Source organism: Ornithorhynchus anatinus, chromosome 5, assembly GCF_004115215.2.
Source record: "Ornithorhynchus anatinus isolate Pmale09 chromosome 5, mOrnAna1.pri.v4, whole genome shotgun sequence".
Taxonomy (NCBI): Eukaryota; Metazoa; Chordata; class Mammalia; order Monotremata; family Ornithorhynchidae; genus Ornithorhynchus; species Ornithorhynchus anatinus.
In genome coordinates this window covers 6,634,620-6,658,555 of record NC_041732.1, presented here as the reverse complement: position 1 = coordinate 6,658,555, position 23,936 = coordinate 6,634,620, and the positions used below count along the sequence as shown (strand labels likewise).

Here is a 23,936-nt window from a genome sequence, read left to right as displayed (position 1 = left end):
CCCGGGAAGACCCTGGAATCTCCAACCCGTCCGGGCCGCACGAGGTCAGTCCGGCTGATGGGAACGGGCTTCCAGAAAAGAACATTAGGCTGTGCCTTTGAGAAACCGGGCTGTGGGTCAGGATGTATTTAATAAGGATGGAAATTTCCCATTAATCCAGTGGTAGTCTTCTGCTGCCCTCTGCTGCTTGAGCGGAGGCAGCCGGGACCCTGGCCAAGGGCAGGACGGCGAGGCAGAGTGGACAGACCCTGGGCCTGGGAGACAGAGGACCTGGATTCTAATCTTGCCTCCTTTACTGCCTTCTCTGTCACCTTGGGTGAGTCACTTGACTTCTCTGGGCCTCAGTTCCCTCATCTGTAAAATGGGGATGAAGACCGAGGGGCCCGTGTTGGACAGGGACTGTGTCCAACCTGACTACCTTCTATCTCCCCCAGCGCTTAGTGCAGTGCCTGGCACGTAGTAAGCACTTAACACATTACCATGAAAAGTAAAGAAAAGGGTCCGGGGTAGCAGCAAAGTTGCCTCTGGCAGGATGCCCAGAGAGGCCATTCCCACCCGGTGGCGGGGGTAGAGGGGCAGGGGACCTCTGACCCCAAATGGGAACGGTGACCTCCGACCTGTGGGAGAGGTAGGGGAAGCCCCAGGTATACGGGCCGTGCCAGGGGTCTCCCGGATCTGGTGAGGACGGCGAGGACAAGCCGGCCTCCGTCTGCTGACTGGGCTCCAACCGGCCCGGGGTCAACATTCCTGGGCGGGGGAGGGGAGGGGCACGAGGGTACGCCTTTGTTGGGAGCTTAAGCCATCGGGGCCGTGCGGGCAGCTGGGGCAAAGGGAGGCTTCGGCGAGAGTATGTTAAAATGCAGAGGCCGTGATGGACCCGGGCTGGGTGGGCACGTGCGGGGCCGCATGGGAGGCGGCCCGCTGAGCGGAGGGGGAGGGCGCAGGGCCAGTGTCCCGGCCTGTCGGGACGAGTCCAGGGCCGATCCGAGGGAGGACTTCCAGAGCTGTAGGACGGAGTGGTGGGGCAGAGAGGAGTGGCGGAGTCTGAGGAGCGATGGCGGGCTGGTAGGCGACCTCAGTGGTGAGAAGGACCGGAGAAGGTCCCGGCTGAGGAGCCTGACGGCCACCGGCCCTCCGGCTCTCGCGCTGACCTGTCGCCGGGGCCCCTCGCCCCTCTCCAGTTGAGGGCCCGGTCTGGCCCCGGTGGGCCGGTCAGCGGTGTGCGTGTGTATGTCTGTGTCTCTGTGGCGGGCCAGGCAGGCTGACTGTCGGGCCCCGGGGAAGGAATGGTGAGGACAGCCTTCATCCCGGCCGTGTGGTGGGAGCTGGGACTGGTGGCCGCTCTGTGGATGGCCGAGGACCGACGTTGGGCCGACGGGCGCCCGGGCTCCTTCTCCTATGGGCTGTTCCCTCCCGGTAGGCTCCCTGCGGGGCGGGCGAGCGGGTGCGCGGGCAGGTGGGTGGGTGGGTGGATGGGCCCGTGTGTTTCCGAACCCCGGAGTGAGGGGGAGGGGGAGCCACGGCAGCCGGGCCGGGAGGAGGGGCCTGGGATACCCGCAGGGGGAAGGATCTGGGCCGGACCCCGGCTCACCCCACCCTGGCCCCTCTCCCGCTCCCTTTCCTCTCACGGGACGGACTTGGGGAGGGGGCGTCCCCACTCACAGAGCTGTGACTTGCCCCACCCGGAGCCCAGCGGGCCCCGTGCCTTGCCGGTAGCCGTCGGACCCGCTGCCGGGTACCCACCCCGAAGGCCCCGCAGGGCGAGGTGGGGGTCTGAGCTGAGGCCCGAGGTTCACTGACCATTTCGGGGGGTTGGGGAGAGAGGGGTCTGGGTGGAAAGTGAGGGAAGCGCTGCCCTATCTCACCTCCCTCTGGCAGTCCGAGCAGGGGGCACGCGCCGGAGACGAGACCCAGCGGCCACCATCCGCAGGAATCCTCTGCTCTGGAAACGGTGGGGGTGGCTACGGGAGCTGGGGAAACTGAGGCCGGGGAGAGGAGTTGCCAGAGAGGGAAGGTCAGGCCGAAACTGAGAGGTTGTGACCCATGACCTCCAACCGGCATTGACGGCACGGGAGGGAGCGAGGGGCCCGCCCGAGGGGACGGGCTGTTGCTGCCACAGGACTGTAAGCCCCATGAGTGCCCGGGCCTGGGAGTTAGAAGGACCTGGGTTCTAATTCTGGCTCCGCCGGGGGTCTGCTGTCTGACCTTGGGCAAATCGTTTCCCTTCCCTGGGCCCCAGTTACCTCACCTGTGAAATGGGGATAAGTTTTGTGAGCCCCGAGTTAGACGTGGACTGTGTCCAACCTGATTAACTTATATCTACCCCAACGCTCAGTACAGTGCCTGGCACATAGTAGGTGCTTAACAGATACCAAGTGCTCCCCCAAACGCTCAGTACAGTGCCCCTCTGGACGGGTCACCTGGGTGCCGTGCCCAGGTTTCTCCTGGGGCGTCGGCAGCTCGGCCTATCAGACGGAGGGTGCGTGGGACCAGGATGGGAAAGGCCCGAGCATCTGGGACATCTTCACTCACAAGGGAAAGAGCTTCCGGAACCAGACGGCCGATTCCTCCTGCGAAAGCTACTATAAATTCAAGGTGAGTGGAAGGCTGGCGAGGCTGCCTACGTCTACACGGTAGCCGGCGCCGCTATTTGTTGAGCGCCCACCGGGTGCAGTGCGCTGGGTTACGTTTCGGGGCCGACAGAACGGGAAGAAGAGATGCGATCCCTGCCTCTGAGGAACGTCGCGTCCGAAGGGGAAGACGGAGAGCGGAAGCTCCTCGTGGGCAGGGATCGGGTCACCTCTCTGTCGGGGGCACTCAGTACAGCGCGTGGCTCCCGGTGGGTGCTCAATAAGTACTATGACTACTGTGGACACAAAGGGCTCTGTGACCTGTGGTTAAGAGAGAGAGCAGATATGAATGTTGGTCAGCGGTGAAGAGACGTGCGTGCATCGAGGTGCCCGAGCAGGCCGGGTGGCTAGGGGCTAGTTGGGGGGGTGTTTTCCCATGCCAGTGTCAAGGCCCTTTCCCACTTCTGGTCGGTCCCTCCCACCCCCAAACTGTCTCACCCCTGCTGGGGGCTGAGGAGGGAGAGGGGACTAGCCAGCTCTCTGGTGCCTGGAGGGCAGCCTGGGGGAAGAGCCAGGTAATAATAATAATAATAATGTTGGTATTTGTTAAGCGCTTACTATGTGCAGGGCACTGTTCTAAGCACTGGGGGAGATACAAGGGAATCAGATTGTCCCATGTGAGGCTCACAGTCTTAATCCCCATTTTACAGATGAGGTAACTGAGGCACAGAGAAGTGAAGTGACTTGCCCACAGTCACACAGCTGACGAGTGGCAGAGCCGGAATTCGAACCCATGACCTCTGACTCCCAAGCCCAGGCTCTTTCCACTGAACCACGCTGCTTCTCCGTGGCACCTGCTGCCCACCCCGAGTGGGAGGGAATGCTACCGGCAAGGGGTGCCACTGCGGGTCTCTCAGCACGTGGCCAGCTGGGGAGCAGCGGGTGCTGGGCGGGGAGGGGAGCCACTGGGACAGCCCAACTCGGGCCACAACTCGGGCCGTCTGGGGGAAGGTCAAGCAGACCCTCAGTTGGGAAGCGGAGGGGGCGACTTGCCCTGACACAACGTGGGCCCCCCTCCCCACAGTGCCCGGGTGGGATTGACACTGCAACTGAAGCAGGCTGTGACTAGTTGGGGTCGCCGAGTTCAGGAAACCAAGCCCCCGCACGGGGCCCCGAATCCCAAACCCCGGCCCGGCTCTCTGGATGACAAACTGGCTTTTAATCCCCACAACTCCAGTCGGCCCCGGGAAGCCTGGGAACCCGGCTGGAGTCGGGCGGGGAGGGTGGGGGTTTACCTGGACGCAATCCCACACGGACGTCTCGGACCGGCCCGGAGCCAGGGTGGCTTCGTGTGGTCGGGGGACGAGGAAGGGCTGCCCAGCTGACAATGGGATGTTTCTGTCCCCTTCAGGATGATATTCAGCTCCTGAGGGATCTGGGCGTCAGCCACTACCGCTTCTCCATCTCCTGGCCCCGGATCGTACCTACCGGGGTGAGAAGTAAGCATCAGGCCTCTGTGGACTCGGCTTTCCCTCCCCGGGTGAAGGGTGCCGTCACCCTCTGTGGTCGCCGCCGAAACCACCGGCCCTTTTAACCCAGGGATGCCCCAGTGCCTCAGCCGGCGGCTTTAAACCGGGCAATCTGCCATCCGGCCTGCCACCCGCCTCCGTCTCTCCCCCTGCATCTGGCCTTCCGGAAGTCAGGCTGTGCTGGAAAAAAATCAGGCTGAGAGGAAGGCCGTTAATAAGCATGGAAAGCAGCGGGTCCGGGTCCGGCCCTGCCCCTGTCCTAGCCCCAGGTCGCCACTCCCTCGTGGTGAACCCCATGCGCCGATCGCCATAAGGGCCCTGGCCAGAGTGGGGAAGCTGAAGATGGTCCAAGCCAGGCGGGTAGCGCTCACTGGGGTGGTGACGCTCTAACAAGGGCTTGTAGGACACATGGCGTCGGGGGTGACGGTATCGACACCGCCTCCCCGAGGCTTTCTTTGTCTCTGGTGCCTGTGGGGTGGTGAGGGAGGGGAGCCCGGGAGTAATGGGATCACCCAGCCCACCTCCCATGCTCAAGCGTCTCCCCCCGGCCCCGCCCCGTCCTCCGCAGGCGACGGGGTGAACGAGCCGGGCATCGCGTTCTACGGCGCCCTCCTCGACTCCCTGCTGCAGAGCCACGTGAGCCCCGTGGCCACCCTCTACCACTGGGACCTTCCGCAGGTGCGAGGATGCAGCGTCCGCCCCACGAGGGGCCGCCTGACTCGGGGGGTGGAGCCCGGATCTGGGGGGGAGGGGATGGGCCTAAAAAGCTGGGCCGCCCTCACTGGACACGAGGGTCCACGAGGAAACCAGACTCCCCCAGACCACCGCTCCCACTAAACAGGTTTATGCACCCCAGCAGAATCCCAACGCCTAGGGAGGGAGAGGGTCCAGGTTCTAATCCCACCTCCTCCACTGGCCGGCTGTGCGACCTTGGGCGAGTTACTTAACTTCTCAGGGCTTCACTTTTTTCTCCCCTAACTTGAGGATAAGGCACTGGCTTTTCCTCCCTCTTAGACAGTGAGCCCATGTGGGAACAGGGACTTTGCCCAATCCGTTTGTCTCCAATCTACCCCAGTGCTTAGTGGAGGGCTGGACTCTGAATAAAAGCCTAATGCATATTTTTAGAGAGCTAACCCTAAAGCAAATTGCCCCGGGCGCCTTGGGGAGACGGTCTCTCTCCGCCACGGGGGTCTCTAGGCGCTCCAAGAGAAGTACGGCGGCTGGCAGAACGCCAGCATGGTCTCTCACTTCGATGACTACGCCAACCTGTGCTTTGAGGAGTTCGGGGATCGGGTGAAGCACTGGATCACTTTCCACAATCCTTGGGTAAGCCATGGACGCCCGTCCACCGAGACCCTGTGTGTGTGTGTCTGTCTCTGTCTCTCTCCCCTACCCCGGATGCTCCTCTTTCCTCAGGCCAGCGCGGTGGGCGGCTACGACACAGGACAACACGCTCCCGGGCTGAGGCTCCGAGGGACAGGGTCATACAAGGCAGCGCATCACATCATCAAAGTAAGAGGCACAGCCACCCGTGGGCACCCGACCCCTTCTGCCCTTTGGGGGCGAGGGAAGAGAGGCAACCGCCTCAGCCAGCACCGTCATGGCGGGGAGGGCGACTGTTAGCAGTGCCTAGTGGAGAGAGCCTGGGCTTGGGAGGCAGAAGGACCTTCGCTTTAATCCCGGCTCCGCCACTTGTCCGCCGGTGTCCTTGAGCAAGTGACTTTACTTCTCTGGGCCTCAGTTCCCTCCTCTGAAAAATGGGGATGAGGACTGTGAACCCCATGCGGGACAGGACGGTGTCCAACCTGATTACCTTGTATCTACCCGGCGCTTAGATTAGTACCTGGCACATGGTAAGCCCTTAACGAATACCATAGGAAAAAAAAGAAAGGATGATGAGAGAGGGGCCAGCCAGGGTGGTACCTAGAAGGAGAGGCCGGGGCAGGGCAGAGGTCCCTGAAGGGTCCGAACAGATTTCCTATGATGTGTTCGTGCTACGCTGCTCCGGCTCGTGGTGTAACGGAGTGATCGTATTAATCCCTTCTCTGCCATGTCAGCTGTGTGACTGTGGGCGAGTCACTGCACTTCTCTGGGCCTCAGTTCCCTCATCTGTAAAATGGGGATTAAGACTGTGAGCCTCATGTGGGACAACCTACCCACGCTTAGAACAGTGCTCTGCACATAGTAAGCACTTAACAAATACCAACGTGATTATGACGGCAGGGGAGGCAGCCCGGCGTCTGAAGCCAGCCCGGCCCTAGGGACGGCCTTCCGGCGGCCGGACCGGGACCCGTACAGTCAGCTCCGAGACGGGGACCGACCCCAGGGAGCCTACAGGTCCTCCTAGGAAGCCAGTCTGTGGCCGGGTAACCGAGGGGAGTCACTTCCCTGTCGGGCATAAATGCCATTTCCCAGTGGCTTGTATGCCTAGAGGGAATGGGCAAGGCCAGACCACCTCCTTACAAAGCAGGAGGTGCCCAGCGGGCACCCGCCCAGGGACATCTGGCCAGTGACTCAAAGCAGTGATGCTGGCCCAGCTATTGGCCACTCCGTCGCTGGCCCAGGCCCCTTCCGGTTCATTGTGGGCGAACAGGAAAGAATGCGTCTTGTGCTTAGCATTCATTCATTCAATCGTATTTATTAAGCACTTACTATGTGCAAAGCACTGTACTAAGCGCTTGGAAGAGGACAGTATATCAATAAGCAGACACATTCCCTGCCCATAATGAGCTTACAGTCTAGAGGGGCAGATATTAATAGAAATAAATAAATGACAGATATGGACATTAGTGCTTTGGGGCTGAGAGGGGGGATGAATAAAGGGAGCAAGTGAGGGTGATGCAGAAGGGAGGGGGAGAAGAGGAAAGGAGGGCTTAGTCAGGGAAGGTCTCTTGGAAGAGATGGGCCTTCAATTAGGCTTTGAAGTTGGGGGGAGAGTCATTGTTGGATTTGAGGAAGAAGGGCGTTCCAGGCCAGAAGTAGGACATGGGTGAGGGATCAGCAGCGAGATAGATGAGATGGAGGACCAGTGCGCGGGCTGGGTTTAGTACAGCTTAGTACAGCTCTCTGCACACGGAGCAGCACCCTGGCCCCCAGGAGGCTCCCAGTAAATTCGGGGGAATAAAGGAAAGGAAAACTTGTGTGTACTTGTTCGGGTTGGTGAGGGGAGCCATGGTACGGCTCTGTTCCCAAGGCTCCTCCGTCCCCCGCCTGCCCCTTTCCTCACAGGCCCACACCAAGGCTTGGCACTCCTACAACAAAAGATGGCGCAAGAAGCAGAAAGGTAACCCGGGAGCGTCTGGCAGAGGCCGGGTGGCCGGGGGTGAGGCGGGGAGACTGTGGGACTCCTTGTCTTCCTTCTCCGCATCCTCCCGCTAGGGAAGGTGGGGATCTCACTGACCTGTGCCTGGGGGGAGCCCGTGGATGACACCAACCCCAGGGACGTGGATGCCGCCGAGAGATTCATGGACTTTTGCCTGGGCTGGTTCGCCAACCCGATCTTCGCCGGAGACTACCCCGAAGCCATGAAGGAGAACGTGGGTGAGTCCAGCCGCCGCCCCTTCCCTCGTCCATCCTCGTCCATGGGAAAAAACCGATTTTTCACAGACCCTGTGTCTGGGCACTAGCGAACGTCCACCTCCCCGCATCGATCTCCCCAGCTAGACCGCAAGCCCCTTGAGGACGGGGATCGTGTCCACTGACTAACTCTATTGTGTTCTTCCCCACTGCTCGTACGGTGGTGGGCACACAGTAGGTGCTCAATCTAAGGTAGCGATTGATTAATCGAGCATCTGAGGATCAGCTCTCCATGTACGGAGAGGCCTTGAGAAGCGGGAAGGTGAGGAGGACCCCTCTCTGAGACAGGACAGGGCTCCTCCATCAGTCTCTTGGCTTATTCCTTTCTCCCACCCGCCCTCTCACCCCCTCCCTGCCCCAAGGTGGCTTCTGCGGGAAATCCCAGGAGAGACTGCAAGGGTGAGGGCTTTAGGTGGATAGATCATCCCCTCCCAAAGACCCTCTTCACCTGGCTGCCTCCAGAGCACTTTGAATCATCAGTGGTATTTATTAAGTGCTTACTATGGGCAGAATATAGTTCCAAGCACTTGGAGTGCAATAGAATGCAATACAGAGTGCTATAGAACAGAGTTGGTAACCAGGTTCCCTGCCCACATCGAGCTTACAGTCGGGCTTACAGTCTACAGTTTGAAGGCAAAATAATAATAATAATGATGGTATTTGTTAAGCCCTTATTATGTCAAGCACTGTTGGAAAACTGGAGTAGATACAATCTAATCAGATTGGACACAGTTCCTGTCCCACATGGGGCTCACAGTCTTAATCCCCAGTTTCCAGATGAGGTAAATGAGTCCCAGAGAAGCAGAGTTATTTGTCCAAGGTCACACAGCAGACAGGTGACGGAGCCAGGATTAGAACCCAGGTCTTTCTGACTCCCAGGCTGGGGATCTATCCAGGGCTGGGACTCTGGAGGCGACAGCATCCGCCGGTCCCCTTCATCTGAGTCCTCGTTGTCTAAGGCTCGGGCAGAGTTGGAACGCTGATGGGTGGCATGGATTTTCCTGGGAACATTCTTGCCTCAGTTCCCTCATCTTCAAAGCGATCTGTTGTCCATCCCTCTTAGACAGTGAGCCCCGTCTGGGACCCGATGATCTTATATCTACCCCAGTGCTTGATACACAGTAAGCACTTAAAAAACCCCACAATTATCATTATTAATCTTTTTCTAGAGCCGGGCTCCTCCTGCAGCATCTTAAGCCTATTTCCCCATTGGATTCCTTTTTCCCCTGCCCCCAGGACTGAGGAGGAAGTTTCTTAGAATTTCACTTTGATTCCATTTTTCTGCCTCCCCGTTGAAGAATGTTCGCCCAACAAGAGTAGAGGTTTTAGATGTCATTAGCCAATCGTTGCCATTTATTGAGCTCCTACTGAACACTGTACTAAGCGCCTGGGAAAGTACAGCAGTGGCGAGACACCCTCTCTCCCCTCAGGGAGCATGCAGTGGAAAGGGGGAAGCTACCATCTCGGTAAACGAGGGAAACCTCAAGGCCCAAGTTGGCGGGGAAGCCCGACCTCTCGGGGTAGCGGAAGGTCCGAGGTTTGGCCGAACCCCGGCGTTCCGGCCGGTGAGGACCCGGGCCTCGTGGGCTTGTATTCCCTGGCAGGCCAGAAGAGCGCGGAGCAGGGCCTGGCGAGATCCCGGCTGCCGCTCTTCTCTGCCCAGGAGAAGAGTTACATCAAAGGCAGCGCCGACTTCCTGGGGTTGGGTCACTTCACGACCCGCTTCATCACGGACAAGATTCAGCCTTCCCGCCGGGGGCCCAGCTACCACAACGACCGCGACCTGGCGGAGCTGGCCGACCCGGACGGGCCCCAAGCCACCCCCTGGGGATTCCGCCGCCTGCTCAATTTCGCTCAGGTGAGCTCGGTGCCCTGGCTCTCCCTTCAGGAGGCCTTGCCCCTTGGAGCACCACTTATCCCCTAGTGTCCGTGTTTCCTTCAGCAGCCAGGCTGCTCGAGCCCGAGGGTAAATTCAGAAGCCGGGGCCTACCCCTTCCTCTTCTCCAAATTCCGTATCCAAGCAGCTTGTGGTGGGGAGAGATGGTTTCAGGGCAAAGCTGACGGTGCCGGGGTTGGAGGACCGTGGGGGTGCTTGCCTGCCACCCCCTCCCACCAAATGGCCTCGTCACGAAGGGAGGGGCCAGAAAATCTGAGAGGCACTTGAACCCGGGTTAATTCAGCACCTCAGGGGCCAATCTTCCCCCAGGCGCCAGCTCTCTAACTCCGTAGTCTTCACTACTCAGGTCCATGAGAGCCCCGATGCTAAATCACAATCATCATGGTCTCTGTTAAACGCTGGGGGAGACACAAGGCAATCAGATCAGACACAGGTCCCTCCCGACACGGGGCTCACAGCCTGACGAGGAGGAGGGAGACTAGCTACTCGGTCCCCGATTTTACAGATGAGGGAACTGAGGTACAGAGAAGTGATGTGCCCAAGGTCACATAGCAGGCAGACGGCGTTGCCGGGATTAGAATCCACGACCTCTGGTTCCCAGTCCTGTGTTCTTCTCACTAGATCTCACTAGATCACTAGATCTCACTAGAGAGATCAGTATCTCTCTCATACTGCCAGTTACTTACTATTATTAGTAATAATAATAACAATAATTGTGGCATTTGTTAAGTGCTTACTATGTGCCAGGCACTGTACTCGGTGCTGAGGAAGATACAAGAGCTCGGGCTTGGGAGTCAGAGGTCATGGGTTCGAATCCCTACTCCGCCACTTGTCAGCTGTGTGACTGTGGGCAAGTCACTTCACTTCTCTGTGCCTCAGGTACCTCACCTGTAAAATGGGGATTAAGACTGTGAGCCCCACTTGGGACAATCTGATTACCCTGTATCTACTCCAGCGCTTAGAACAGTGCTCCGCACATAGTAAGCATTTACCAAATACCGACATTATTATTACTATTATTACAAGGTAATTGGGTTGGATACAGTCACTGTCCCACAATGGGCTCATAGTCTTAATCCCCATTTTACTGATGAGGTAAACTGAAGTTCAGAGAAGAAAGTGACTTGCCCAAGTTAAAACAGCAGGCACGTGGTAGAGCCAGGATTAGAACCCAGGTCCTTCTGACTCCCAGGCCCGGGCTCTATCCACTAAGCCATGCTGCTTCTCCAGTACATGCACCAATGCAGTGCGGGCAGGCTGCTCCGTTACCTTGCGTTTGTTTCTTCTGCCTGCTCGGGGTTAACTCAGTCCCGTTTGTCCGGATTGAAGACATCGAGGAAGGCCGCCTCCGCCCACCTGGGACGGCCATCCCGAGTGAAGGGACAGTCACTCTCTCCCTGCTGCAACGTCCGCCGGGCCGGAGGCGGAGCCCCGGGCCCAGCCGACGGGCAGCCCTTCGTTCTGAAAGGATTCCGGTTGTCCATCTTCAAACCCGCCTCTGATTCCAGATCCAGTACGGCAACCCCGACATCTACGTGACCGAAAACGGAGTCCCCGAAAGCTTGCAGTGTGCCCAGCTGTGCGACGAGGGGAGAATTCGCTTCCTCCGGGATCACGTGAACGAAGTGCTCAAAGGTGAAAGCGTTTAAGATTTGAGAACGTGGGAGCTTTTGAAAAGGGGAAATAAAGTGCCCCCAAAGTTGCCCTTTTCTCTAGAGTCTCACAGTACGGGAGTCTAACGTAAGCAGCATAGAAAGGGGCGTGCGAATATTTTTCAGCTATCAACGACGGAGTGAATGTAAAGGGATACACTTTCTGGTCGCTACTGGATGGCTTTGAATGGGAAAAAGGCTATGCGGACAGATACGGACTATACTACGTTGAATTTAAAGACAAGCGCAAGCCCCGGTATCCTAAAGCTTCGGTTCAGTACTACAAGGAGATCATCGGAGCAAATGGCTTTCCCAGTCCGAGAGAGGTGAGACCCTCTAGCAGATGCGCACGTTAACCAACACACTGAGCGACAGAGAGGTCACTGAGTGACAGAGAGGTCTAGGGTCAGAAAGCCACCGTACCCCTGGCAGTCTTTTCGGCCCTGCTCAATAAGATTAGAGAATTTCCAGAGACCCAGGATGAAGTCTGGTTCCAAAAAATGGAGCCGTGGGCCTTACGGAATTGCCCATCTACGATGCCTACTCTCAAGAGGCTTCCAGTCTAGCAGGAAAGGCAGATGCTAAAGTTAAGGGTAGGGGGAAGCGATAGAGTGTAAAGGTAAGGGCAGAAGGGCTGGGGAGGTGAGGGGAGAGGGTAGCATGAGTGCCCAGTTCTTAGGCGGCCATTGTGTAGACATAGGTAGGGAGCTGAAAAATGGATAATAGCAGGCCTCCTCCAGGAGCTGGGACATATGGGGAGCTTTGAAGAAGGGGAGCATGGTAACTGGAGAGGACGGGGAAGGAGTCCCAGGCAGGTTGTGAGTGAGAAACACTGTAGCTTAGCCAACAGAGCACTGGCCTCGGAGTCGGAAGAACCTGGGTTCCACTCCCAGCTCTGCCACATGTCTGCTGTGTGACCTTGGGAAGTCAGGTCACTTCTCTGGACCTCAGTTACCTCATCTCCGAAATGGCGATTAAGAGCGTGAGCCCTTTGTGGGACAGGGCAGTGTCCAACCTGATTAACTTGTAGCTACCCCAGTGCTTACAACAGAGTTTAGCACATGGAAAACAAGTACTTAACTATTATTATTATTATTATTAAGTCTGTGGCAGGAGACAAGGACGAGGTGGAGCGAGAAGGTTAACTTGAGCCAACTGAAATTGCAAGCTGGAGTATAGTAGGAGTAATTGCTCCTCAATTAATACTCCCGTGAATCCCAAGTGCTGACCAGCCCCACGTGGGCATTAATTGAGAGGCAGCGTGGCTTAGTGGCTGGAACCTGGGTCTGGGAGTCTGAAGACCGGGGTTCTGATCCCGGCTCCACCACTTGTCTGCTGTCTGCGGGCAAGTCGCTTCTCTTCGCTGTGCCTCAGTTACCTCATCTGGAAAATGGGGATTAAGACTGTGAGTCCCACATGGGACAGGGACTCTGTCCAACCCACTTATCTTGTATTGACTCCACTTATCTGGTAATAGGTGCCTGGCACATAGTAAGCGGTCAATACCATAAAAAATAATAATATTGTTGACAGCCAAGGGCAGCCAGTGGCTGAAAACCATCATGCCCTCACTGCTCTTCCACATAGGCGGAAGGAAGCAAATGAAGGGACGAGGCGACATTGCTTCCACCCCTTGGCCTCCCTGCGTGGGCTGGTGGTTCACTGAGTTGCTCTTGTTAGGTGGAGAACTGGCAGACTGCAGCCACAGAGACCTGCTCTACCTCCAACCAACTCCAGGCTGCAGGTAAGACCCCGCTCGTGGCCCTCCCTGTGCCCCCCAATGCCCCACACCGGTCTTAGGCCTTTTTTTTCCCAAAGGAAGAGTACCATGGAATTAGTGGACATGGACCCTGTTCTCAGGGATCTCATTGGGCAGGGAAAAAAAAGAAGGATAGCAATCGGTGTTATTTGTACAGATGGATGTGTATCAAAACACTGAGGAAGGTTGTGAGTTCACATATCCCCTGGCATGGCAGCTGCAGGGATAATGATAATAATTATGGTATTTGTTAAGTGCTTACTATGTGCCAGGCACTCTAAACGCTGGGGTAGATACAAGGTAATGAGGTTGAGCACAGTTCATGTCCCACATGGGGCTCACAGTCTTGATACCCATTTTACAGATGAGGTAATTGAGGCACAGAGAAGTGAAGTGACTTGCCCAAGGTCGCAGAGCAGACAGAACCTGGGGAAGAGTAGAAATTAATCAGGGGAAGGTTAAGACTTGATGTTTGCTTCCAGGAAAGAAAGGTGTAGAGGGTGTAATGACTGTAAAACAGAAAGGTAGCAGTAACTATTTGGCTCACATTGGCACCTTGGGTCACAGCAGATTAATTAACAGTTTTCATTGAATACTTTAAGGTTTCTGGCCTTAGAGTAAAACGAAAAGGTATTGCAGCAAAAGTCAGATTACAAAATCTCAGTAGTGAGGGAAAGAAGGCATTTCTGGCCCTACAAATCACGAACTGCCCCCTTTTCACTAGGAAAAAGATTTAGGGGGAGGCACAAAGTGGGAAATAACCAAAATAGGATCAACAACACATGGAGATATAGAAAGGATGACTCAAAATATTTGGTCCCTTTGTGCCTCTAAGATGCACTTTCTTCAACTCTTAATAATCTGGGCAATTCACTTGTCAGTGTTAAGAAAAAAAAAGAAGAGTGCTGTGACAGAGTATATATCAGGTGCCCGGGGCTCTGCGAGACGGCTACAGTCTTGGATAAAAAAGTAATGCTGTAGAAGTTGGGGGCTAGGACTTCATCCTAATGGAAAACACCAAGGACCGGCAGCCAGTGGTGTATGGCAATAACTCTCGGTTCCCGTCTACTGGGTTGAGAAAACGCGCTGCGAGCACATGGATTTGTCTGCCCAGACTGCTTCATGGGGGTAAAGGGTGGAAGCTGTACAATCGGACATGACATACCCTTTGCACTGGCTTTTTAACTGTAAAACAGCCACTGAACTGAGCCCCCCTCCGGGTGAGACATGATCCCTGGCGATGAGTATTATTATTATTCTTTAACTTTTCCAACTCCCCTCCCCGCTTACCTAAATCTTAGAGGAACAGTGGATTTCTGCTGTTAATATTCGGAGACTGATTCACGGTCAATACCCTTTGAGCAGTGACTTGTTTTCAGACATCAAGGACGGAAGGAGGGGCAAAACACAGGACGATAACCCAAGCGGAGAATACTTTGTTATTGGGGTTTCCTATGACAAAAAAATCCATTTTATTCGAAAGGCGGGGGACATTGCTGAAGCCGTTATCCCCTTCAGGATAAAGGTGGAAGAGTCAAAGTTTGAACCTGCCTCCATCCTGCCCCTTAACCTTCAGATCCCTCGGTAAGCCCCGTGCAGATGATGACGGAGGTCGTGGTGCCCACGGTGTGCGCGCTTTGCATCCTGATCAGCGCCGTCTTCTTCTCCGTCCTCCTCCGGAGACCAAGTGGGCCAGAGCCAGCGTGAAAGGTGGCATCTCTCGGCGTCTGGTGAAAGGGATAATACAGTGTCTTCATCGTCGGGTCGATTCATAGGTTTGCGGATTCCTTTTCCCTCTGTCACTGCAATGATAGGGGAAGATCATCTCTTTGCCAGACGCAGTCAAAGGCCAACCATGTTAAGAGGCTGCATTAACAGGGAGCTGGCTTGAGGGCCCTGTCGATTCCTTTGGCATAACTCATTTTATAAAGGAGGGGAGACATTGGGAAGAGCCTACGCCTGAGCAACAACCAAGATTAAAAGGGGAACAAAGGTTTAAGGACTGGATGAAGGGAGTTTGGTCTGGATCCGAGAGTTATGAAGTGACTTCAGGTCTTCAAGAGCATGCCAGGGTTTTTTCAGAAGGAGGGCTCTAGCCAATTGTTCCCCGTGGCTGCCTAAGAGTGAGCCAGAAGAAATGAGAGCAAGAGACCATCACAGAGAGTTTGGGTTATCTACAGTGCACATTATATGATAAAGGCTGCCGTTTCTGCCGCTAAGAGTGCTCAGAAAATGGGAGCATCTGAGGTGGATTAGGGTAGCGGCCCGGTTCTACTGCACCCGGGCCAAGCCTGGAGACTGCTAGAAAGCCAAACCAGATGGTCGTGGCTTCTCTGGCCATTCACTTGCCCAAGGGAAGACCATCCCTTCCACAGGTGTGCGGACTACCAGTAAAGCCAAAACTGGGTGAGAATTAAGAATGTGAATTATTATGGATGCACTTTTATGGGCTGGGGTTCTTTTCATTCTTCAGATACAAGCAACTTTCGCTAGCAACGGTAGCTTCTTCAAGTAAGGAAGCTGCTATATATTTAATCTGAGTCCACATTACTGACACATTGCAAGGGACTTCTGTTATTTTAGTTAATCTCTTCTTGGGAACAAGGAATAGAGTGTGTTTTTCATGACCTTAAGAAGAGTAGAAATGTGTTTTGTTTTAGGATGCAATTAAAACCACAGGCCATGGGACCCGCGTCCATCGATAACACCAGAGGCGAGATCACTGTCAGATACTTTAGTCATTTTTCTGGTGCTACTGAACACAATCTCCAGGCGCTAAGAAAAACTTTTCAAAAGTTCTTTACAGTTCTAAATTTGATATTACATATGCGATTACATCTGCTCTGGGAGGATAGCTCCACAAATCCGAGAAGACTGTGTGCTGTAGGACTCAAAAATGTGCAATCTCACTTCAGACTACCTATTCAAAACTTTGAGACTTCCAATTCTGTATATTGGCATGAAAAATGAATGTTTCTGCTCCAATTCAAAAAAATAAGGTATAGGAAGGAAAGTCCTATTTCTTGATGCTATTTGAAAGGTTTTATCTTGGTGGTACATTCAAATCAGTGACAGAAAATATGTAAAACCCATGAAGCTTCTTTTGAAATTTTAAAAAAATCAACTGTTGAACAGAATGCCCAGCTAGATCACTTAAATAAATATTTGTGATGCAAACAAAATATGCCGGGAAAATCAGAAGCTGAATAGAAAATACCTTTTCGGAGAGCGTAGCTGCGCTGTCATGTAAAATACACCCGACTGCAGTTTGCCGTTGTAGTGAAATACATTCTTTCCTCAATGTTACTGTTAAATGTTGATTCAGAAAGATCTGTAGCCAAAAAAATAAAACCAGGTCAGTTTACATCTGCTCTCACAAAAGGAAAAGGTACTTTGGATCTGCTGTAGGTGACAGGTTTAAACGACCTGTAGTAGCTAACTGAAAGGAAATATCTTCATTTTCTTGAATGAGCAAGCTGTGAATGTAGTCAGAAGTTGCTGATGTGGGGCTTTTTTGTTGTTTTCTTCTTTTTGAGGCTCTGACTATATGATGCACGTCATTGTCAGGGCCTAGAAAGGGGGCTTCGCTCTGACAAGAGGTCTACATCTCCAACTCAGTCCTGGGTAAGGGGACAGGCAGTGTTTCTGCTTATTGCCTCCCACTACTCCTAATAAGACCATCCCACTTCTCTCACCTCTTCTGATCCAGGGGATGAAAATTCCTGGTTTTTTGAATTTTCAAATTACATTATCCTGGAATGCTGGAATTGGCTGGTGTTTATTCGGGAGCCTCCTTTCACCCACCCTTAGTTGCCCCAGCTCAAGCCAGGAATATGGGTAAGGCAAGATGTTTTAAGAAGGGCAAAATCCTAACGAGTCTTATTTCCTCCCCTGATAGCTTTTTGGAGTGACTGTCGGGCCAGGGTTCAAGACTCACCTTGCTTACTAAAACTGAGATGCTCCACTGGGGGGTTATCGCTCAGCTGCCAGAGGGTTTTAACCTCTTGTCCGGGTCCACTACTAACTTCCACCCTCCACGTTTGCGGGCTCTCACTTCAAAAGCCAAAACAAACAAAAGTGAAAATCCCAGCATCGGGGCTCGTTCAGTGACAAGATCAGAAAGGGGACTGCTCACCTTTGGTAAAACTTTTTGATAGCAGTGGGTCTAATGGGCAGCTGAAAGAGGTGTTGCTCGTTTAGAGGATTTTGTTGGTAGTATTTTATACAGGACCTAGAAGAAAAGTGAATTTTGAAAAGCAAAAGAATGGGGAACAAGCAGCAGTTAGACCAGAAGAAAGACTATTTATTTTTCCCCAAAAATGTAACGAGGTCCCCACCTCCAAGAGGGTGAGAGAGATCGATCAACCGATCAGTGGTAGTCATTGAGTGCCTACTGGGTGCCGAGCACTGGATTAAGCACTTGGGAGAGTACCATACAATAGAGTTGGCAGACACAATCCCAGCTCACAAAGAGCGTAGTCTAGAGGGAGAAAATGACATTAAATAGCTAGGGAATATGGCAGAGTATAAGGACATGGACATAAGGGCTGTGGTGAATATCAGGTTGTTAAGGGGAACAGACCCAAGTGCCGAGGTGATCCAGAAGGTAGGGCTAAAGAGGGAAATGAGGGTATTTACTGAGCACTTACTATGTGCAGAGCACTGTACTAAGCACTTGGGAGAGTACAATAGAACAGAGAAGGGAAGGCCCGTTGAAGGAGATATTTTTAGAAAGGGGTCGGTACCAAAGAAAAGCTATTAGCTTCGCCCTTGTGGAATCTGGGGCCGGGTGGGGAGCCGTAGCTAACCCAGACCACCACCACCCTGGGAGGGCGGTCAGTTAGGAGCCGGCAGGGCAACCAAGATGGCAGCCCCCCTTGAGGCTGCTGCGAGAGGTGAGGTGACCTTGGGTGTGTGTGTTGGGGGATGGGGGCAGTCCTACACACTCACCCTACTACTTTCTGGCCAACAACTACCAACCACGGCAAGGGAGTGGGGTCGTCTGAGGGGAGGGAGGTGGACCCTGGTCAGAAAGTGGTGCGGCAAGTGAGTGGCCCTGGGGGTGGCCACTGGCCCAGAGGCTCCAGCGTACTAACGCCAGGCTGGCTCCCCACGGAGCCCCTAGGCTGGCTGGGATAAGATGGGTGAAGGTCACTTTTGGGACCCAGGCCCCAGCCCGGAGAGCACTGCTGTGGGCAAGGACTGGAGAGGTGAGTCAGACCTTTCCCTTCCCTTCCCCCTATGCCACCACACTCAAAAAGTTGTTCATCTCCCCCAGCCTTGGCACCCAGCTACTTACTGTGTCAAAGGAAACAGGATTTCATGTTTCAGTTTAAGTAAAACGGTGCAGCTGATGACTATTTCTAGCATGTGGTGGAGTTTCTGAACCCGATGGACTTGTTCCTGAATATCTACCGCTGAGGTAATGAAGTATTCCTGGAAGGAAAAAAAATTCCAAAAACACGTGAAAGAAGAAAGCTATTTAAGAGGAACCTCTGCGATGTACACAACTCAGGGTAGGGCTAAATTCTGGGGGTGTGAAGGAGATATCAGTGTAAGGTTTCCAACTTTCAATGATCATTTTTCGAGCTTCCAGTGGCCCAAGCTCTGGAGGACCTTGTTCTCCTGACCAAAATCCAAGAGCCGTTTCCAGGTCATTCACCACACTGACATCAAGGTGGAAGACTGTTTCTCGGAGGAAGACAGAGGACTTTATCAACACTACCGCGCTGCAGCTTGGGAGAAAATCCTTTGCTCCGGTGTATGATTCTTTATGACTAAAGGAGTGGATGAAATCACAGCTGTGTCTCTACAAATAAACATATCTGCCCAACTCTCCCATTAGACTGAAAGCTCCTTAAGATAAAGGAATTTGCTTGCTACTCCACTGAATTCCCCACAATGTCTAGGCCAGTGTTCTGAACAAAGTGGGTCCTTTGTTAATGCTGACCACAACCAGAAAGAGGCCAGATGAAAACCACCGAATTATGCTAATGCTTGCTGCGCATAAGAGATATTGGTAGGTTTCCAGGTTGGACTGCTGGGAAACAGGGAGGTCTCAAGCCCTAACAGATAATAATGATTATGGTTCTTCTTAAATGTTTACCTTGTACCAAACACTGTTCTAAACATTGGGGCAGATACAAGTTAATCAGGTTGGACGCAGTCCCTGTCCCACATGAGGCTCACCTTCTTAGTCCCCGTTTTTTTTACAGCTGAGGTAACCGAGGCATGGAAGTTAAGTGACTTGACCAAGGTCACACAGGAGACATGATTTCCTCACCCATTCATGTGCTGTTCTTCCTCCTATTAGACTAGACTGTGAGCCCAGGTGGGACTGTATCCAACTTGATAATATTGTATCTCCCCTCATCACTTAGTACAGGGTTGGCCCACATTAAGCGCTAAATCCAGAACAATAACCACAATAATAATTTGGTCCATTCAGATACAAAAAGTCTCCACTAGAGCCTTTTAACGTCTGAACAGCAAAGCGATAACAGAAATACCACAAAATGATAAAAATAAAGAACTGTCCAAATAAACTCACTCACCAAGTGATTTAATGATGCCAGTTCCTGGCCTGAAAAGTAAAGACATTGTAGAGGTCAGTCAAAGCCTATACCTACTACACGTTAGCCCGGCCTTGGTGAACTTCGGCGTTTTAAACCAAACGCCGCCCAACTACTGTATTTAGAATAATAAAGTTGCCCCAGATCATTTTACCGATCAAATCCACAGGTACAGATTACTCTCTGAAATTACCGCCAGTTAACGAACACTAATTTCTAGATTTTTGATATACGCAGAGAACAGCAGTTGGTGTTCCACAACTATTTTTAAGTGCTGGTTGATAAAGGCCAAATTGCTTTCCTAGGTGTAGGAACAAAGCTTTGCGGTGGGTGTCAGTGCCCGGATGTCTGATTTCTTGTGTTATCATGTCCCCGTGTGCGTCTTCCAACTCTCCCATTACCTTCGCTGACCCTGCTAAGGCAGAATTTGAGAACTCTTTGTGTTTGGAGATTGAGGGGGATCGCTTTCTGGGGGGCGGAGGGGAGGAGGCGACGGCCGGCATACCTATGAAACAGTTGATGTAGTCTTTCTTTATTTTGTCCAAGCCGATCTCCAAAAGCATTTGGATCGGGGTGGAGCCGCTCAGGGAAACCACATCCATGGTTCCGTGGTAAGACTGCTGAATCAGCTTGCCCAGTAAACTGCTGCTCCCACTATGGAGCTGGAAAGGAAACAAGCCAGTGGTGTTGAAATAAGAAAACGTACCATGTGATAATAATAAAAAAATAATAATTTCATGGCATGTATACCTAAATACACATACATTTAATTTCCACCAGACCTGTAAGCCAACCAGTGGGCCTATATGAAATATTTCTAGCCTGGGGTGGTCTCGACTTTCAAAACTCTGGGAGGGTTGTGGCCACAACTGTGACCGGTGGGCCCTGAGCCCAGAGGAGCTCTTAGCACCATGGGCTAGTGGAAAGGGCTCGGGCCTGAATCAGAGAACCTGGGTTTTAAACCCAGTTCTGTCACTTGCTTGCTGCGTGACCTTGGGCAAGTCCCTTCACTTCTCTGTGCCTCCGTTGCCTCATCTGTCAAATGGAGATTATGACTGAGCCCCAGGTGAGACCTCATTAGCCTGAATCTATCCCGGCAGCACTTAGAACAGTGCTTGGCACATAGTAAGCACTTAATACCATAAGTATTATTCTCTGTGCCTCAGTTATCTCATCTGTGAAATGGGGATTCTCCATTCTCCCTCCTACTTAGGCTGCGAGTCCCATGTGTCTGATCTGATATGACTGCATCTTCCCCAGTGCTGGCCACAGAATGAGCACTTAATTCCACAATTAACGAGAACTCTGCTTCTCTATTCCCAGTTTGTATTCCTCCTGTTGTAGTTACCACTGCCCTGGTCTTTCATATCACTTTTGTATTTTCGTTTCACCCTTCCACCCTTTCCCTCTCAGAGGGCAGGGAACAAGTCTAATCTTCACATTCACTTAGTACAGCGCTCTGCACAAAGTAGGTGCTTGAAAAAAACCTATCCCTAGTATTTTTTTTCTCCCCCGTCTAAATCTATAAGTAGGAAGCCCTGGTCATTTATACTGCAGTCCCCAGGAGAAAACCCCAACTTTCATACATACCCACGGCTGGATGTCCCCACATTTAAGAGCCTGGATAACCAGGGTGAAGCACTTCACCAAATCTTGATATGAGGCGATACCTTGAAAGACAAAAGTTTTTCCACATCAGCCACCTGGCTTTCGGACCCAAGGCCGGCCTTGCCTGACTTCTCCGCGGCCCCCAGCGACAGCTGGCTGGCCCTCCCCTATTGGAAACCGACCGTCCCATCTATGTCGGGGCCGGGAATCAGTCAGTAAATCGTATTTACTGGATGCAGGGAATACATTAAGTGCTTGGGAGAGTACAATACAGCAATAAACCAACACATTCCCTGCCCACAAAGAGTGGGAAGCAGCCAGCCGTCGAAGTTGGGCTGGGGAGAGGTAGCTTCCCTTGGTTGTGGGGTTTTGTGGGAAAGGTCTGCTCCCCCTCCCTCACCACCATTGAGAGAGTGGAGATGAGCCCACTCACCATTCCCAGGGAAGAGGCACCAGGGATTTGGTGCTAAGAAGGACCATAAAAAAGAAGGTCCTGCAATAGAAGTTGTCCGGCAGCAAAATATCCAGGGGCACATACGCAGTCCATTTGGCTAGCTGTCGTCATTCCCATGGCAAAGGAATCAGAATCTGCCCTCTTGTGGGGATAGAAATCCATTCGTACGGATCTCGGATTTGCTACTTGGCCTGATGCCTTAAATTGAAAACACAGCCTGGAAATAAGTCCAGGCATGGCTCTCATCTTATTACCATTTTTCATTAGCGTCGGCCAAAGCATCCCTAGGCAGACACTTGAGAAGTGCAGGGGTGGAACCTGGCTGCATGAGAGAACGGGACCTTCAAGTGGAGAGGCAGTGTGGCCTCGTGGGAGTCATAGGAACTGGGTGCTAAACCTGGTTCCATCACTGGTCTGCTGTGTGACCTCGGGCAAGTCGCTTAACTTCACTGCACCTCAGTTTCCTCCTCTGTAAAATGGGGATTAAGTTCTACCCCCTCATACTTAGGCTGTGAGCCCGATGTGGGACAGGGACAATAGCTGACCTGATTATCTTGTATCCACCCCTGCTCTCAGTAGAGTGCCTGGCACATAGTAAGGGCTTAACAAGGACTGTAATTATGAGGTAAATCATGACATTTATCAGTGGTTCCGATGGAGTCCGAAAAGAGAGAAGAATCAGCAAGAGAAGCCAAATAGTGTCTCCACCCCAAATTTGGTCAGGATGGATTCCTACTTTTCCTCATCTTGCACCAAAGCTGCTCCGCGAAATCCAGGTCTCCCCGCTCCATGAAGAGCCACTTAATGGACTCGTCCACGGCAGCCGTGTCGCACTTCACCTCCTGGAAGAGAACAACCACACTTTAGAAAATGGGCGGCTCCTGAAGATCAACTCCCTGAGGTCTCCAAGAAGGGGCTTTCAAGCGCCGCTTCTGTTTTCCCGCCCCGCTACCAAGCCTGAGCAAGCAGGACAACGGGGGGAGGCCTGCGCTGCTTGCAGGCAATGCTTTTGACACACTCTCCGTTTTCTGCATACGGAAACTACGATGTGGAAGGAAAAAAAGGGGGATTTGCCCACATCCACATTCTTTTCAGAAGGTAAACTAGAATTTTTGGCTTGCCCCCTGACTCCGATAATACGGTGGGGGACTGTGGCCATCTTTGCTCTGGCTATCACTCTAGAGTCTCCTTTTAGGGGGAGAGGGTGGTCCTTCCCCGCTGCCTTCCCCTAGCAGGGTGGGCCTAGCTCCAGGCATTCTGGATGCTATTTTCAGAACTGGGCTGCTGCGGTGGACTCCTAGGTGGGGGCTGAGAGCAGGAGGGATACATCCCCCTCCCACTCCACCCCAACTCTCCTGTGGGGATGGTCCAGGCCTTGTTGAAGTGATCCCCATACGATTCAGCTTTAAGGACCACTGTGCACCAGAAAAAGCAAGCAACCGACTGACCACTTTGCAGGAATGAGTGCATTTATGCAAATTTAACAGCACCAGGACCCTTTCTAAATGCCACCCCTCACGTTAACGATCTACTAAGACTCATTTGGAAAAGTACCGAGAGGGCTAGCAGACAGGTACATTTGAGATGATACAAAAACAGTGATTTTGGACCCGGTGCCAAGGCTCCTTACCTCTGCTTCCTTTTTTCCCGAAGTAACAAATCCATCCAGTTTATTCTTTAAATCTAGAGAATAGAAAATAAGTGCCTTGAACAGGATGAACTGTAGGAGTATGAATTAAGCACCTACTCTCACTGTAATGGACGATGTGAGCAGTTTGAGGGGCACTGTCGGGAAAATAAATGAAAGGTAAAAGAACAACTAGTGAATACAGGTCTCTAATTTACAGAGATTGAGCCTAAATGCCAGGGGCTACACAGGGAACAGCTGGGCCCGGATCAACTGGGATTAGTCTGGGAAAGCTCTGTTGAAGAGCTCGGTTTTCATTCATTCATTCAATAGTATTTATTGAGCGCTATGTGCAGAGCACTGTACTAAACACTTGGAATGTACAAATCGGCAACAGAGACAGTCCCTGCCCATTGATGGGCTTACAGTCTAATCGGGGGAGACAGACAGACAAAAACAATAGCAATAAATAGAATCAAGGGGATGTACATCTCATTAAAATAATAGCATTTTCAGTCAGGCACTGAAGGAGCACGCAGTATAGGCGACAGTAGACCCTACGTAAAGGATGGTGAGCTTTTATGCTGGGTCAAAGGGAGGCCCCAGGCCAGGGGTACCTGGGAGACGGGTACACTAAGAGAAGTCAATTAGTATACAGCCTGGAAATGCTGGGTTGATTTATGATTTTTTGC

At 52.8% G+C, this 23,936-nt stretch overlaps 2 protein-coding genes across 3 annotated transcripts in view; one reads left to right on the top strand and one right to left on the bottom strand.

Annotated features, from left to right (window-relative positions):
• The first annotated feature begins 1,286 nt into the window (after positions 1-1,286).
• On the top strand, positions 1,287-16,746 carry LCTL (lactase like). The gene is made up of 13 exons (XM_039912189.1): positions 1,287-1,416; positions 2,396-2,595; positions 3,982-4,069; positions 4,668-4,777; positions 5,297-5,425; positions 5,516-5,611; positions 7,328-7,382; positions 7,478-7,639; positions 9,280-9,533; positions 11,081-11,207; positions 11,351-11,550; positions 12,905-12,968; positions 14,560-16,746. Exons 1-13 carry the CDS (start codon positions 1,287-1,289, stop codon positions 14,688-14,690), a joined length of 1,746 nt encoding a protein of 581 aa, XP_039768123.1. The 3' UTR covers positions 14,691-16,746.
• Positions 14,400-23,936, bottom strand: part of ZWILCH (zwilch kinetochore protein) — a 25,484-nt gene continuing 15,947 nt past the window's right edge. Inside the window, exons 10-19 of one of the 2 annotated variants that reach the window (XM_001511143.6) lie at positions 23,248-23,300; positions 22,354-22,459; positions 21,146-21,225; positions 20,061-20,217; positions 19,538-19,566; positions 18,283-18,419; positions 17,119-17,214; positions 16,921-17,036; positions 16,201-16,314; positions 14,400-14,710 (exon numbers count right to left, since the gene is read on the bottom strand). In XM_001511143.6, the coding sequence (XP_001511193.2) occupies positions 16,226-16,314; positions 16,921-17,036; positions 17,119-17,214; positions 18,283-18,419; positions 19,538-19,566; positions 20,061-20,217; positions 21,146-21,225; positions 22,354-22,459; positions 23,248-23,300 (863 nt within the window). In that variant the 3' untranslated portion in view covers positions 14,400-14,710; positions 16,201-16,225. Of the gene's footprint in view, positions 14,786-16,200; positions 16,315-16,920; positions 17,037-17,118; positions 17,215-18,282; positions 18,420-19,537; positions 19,567-20,060; positions 20,218-21,145; positions 21,226-22,353; positions 22,460-23,247; positions 23,301-23,936 lie in introns of both variants that reach the window. The other variant, XM_007667556.4, reaches the window with a different exon arrangement.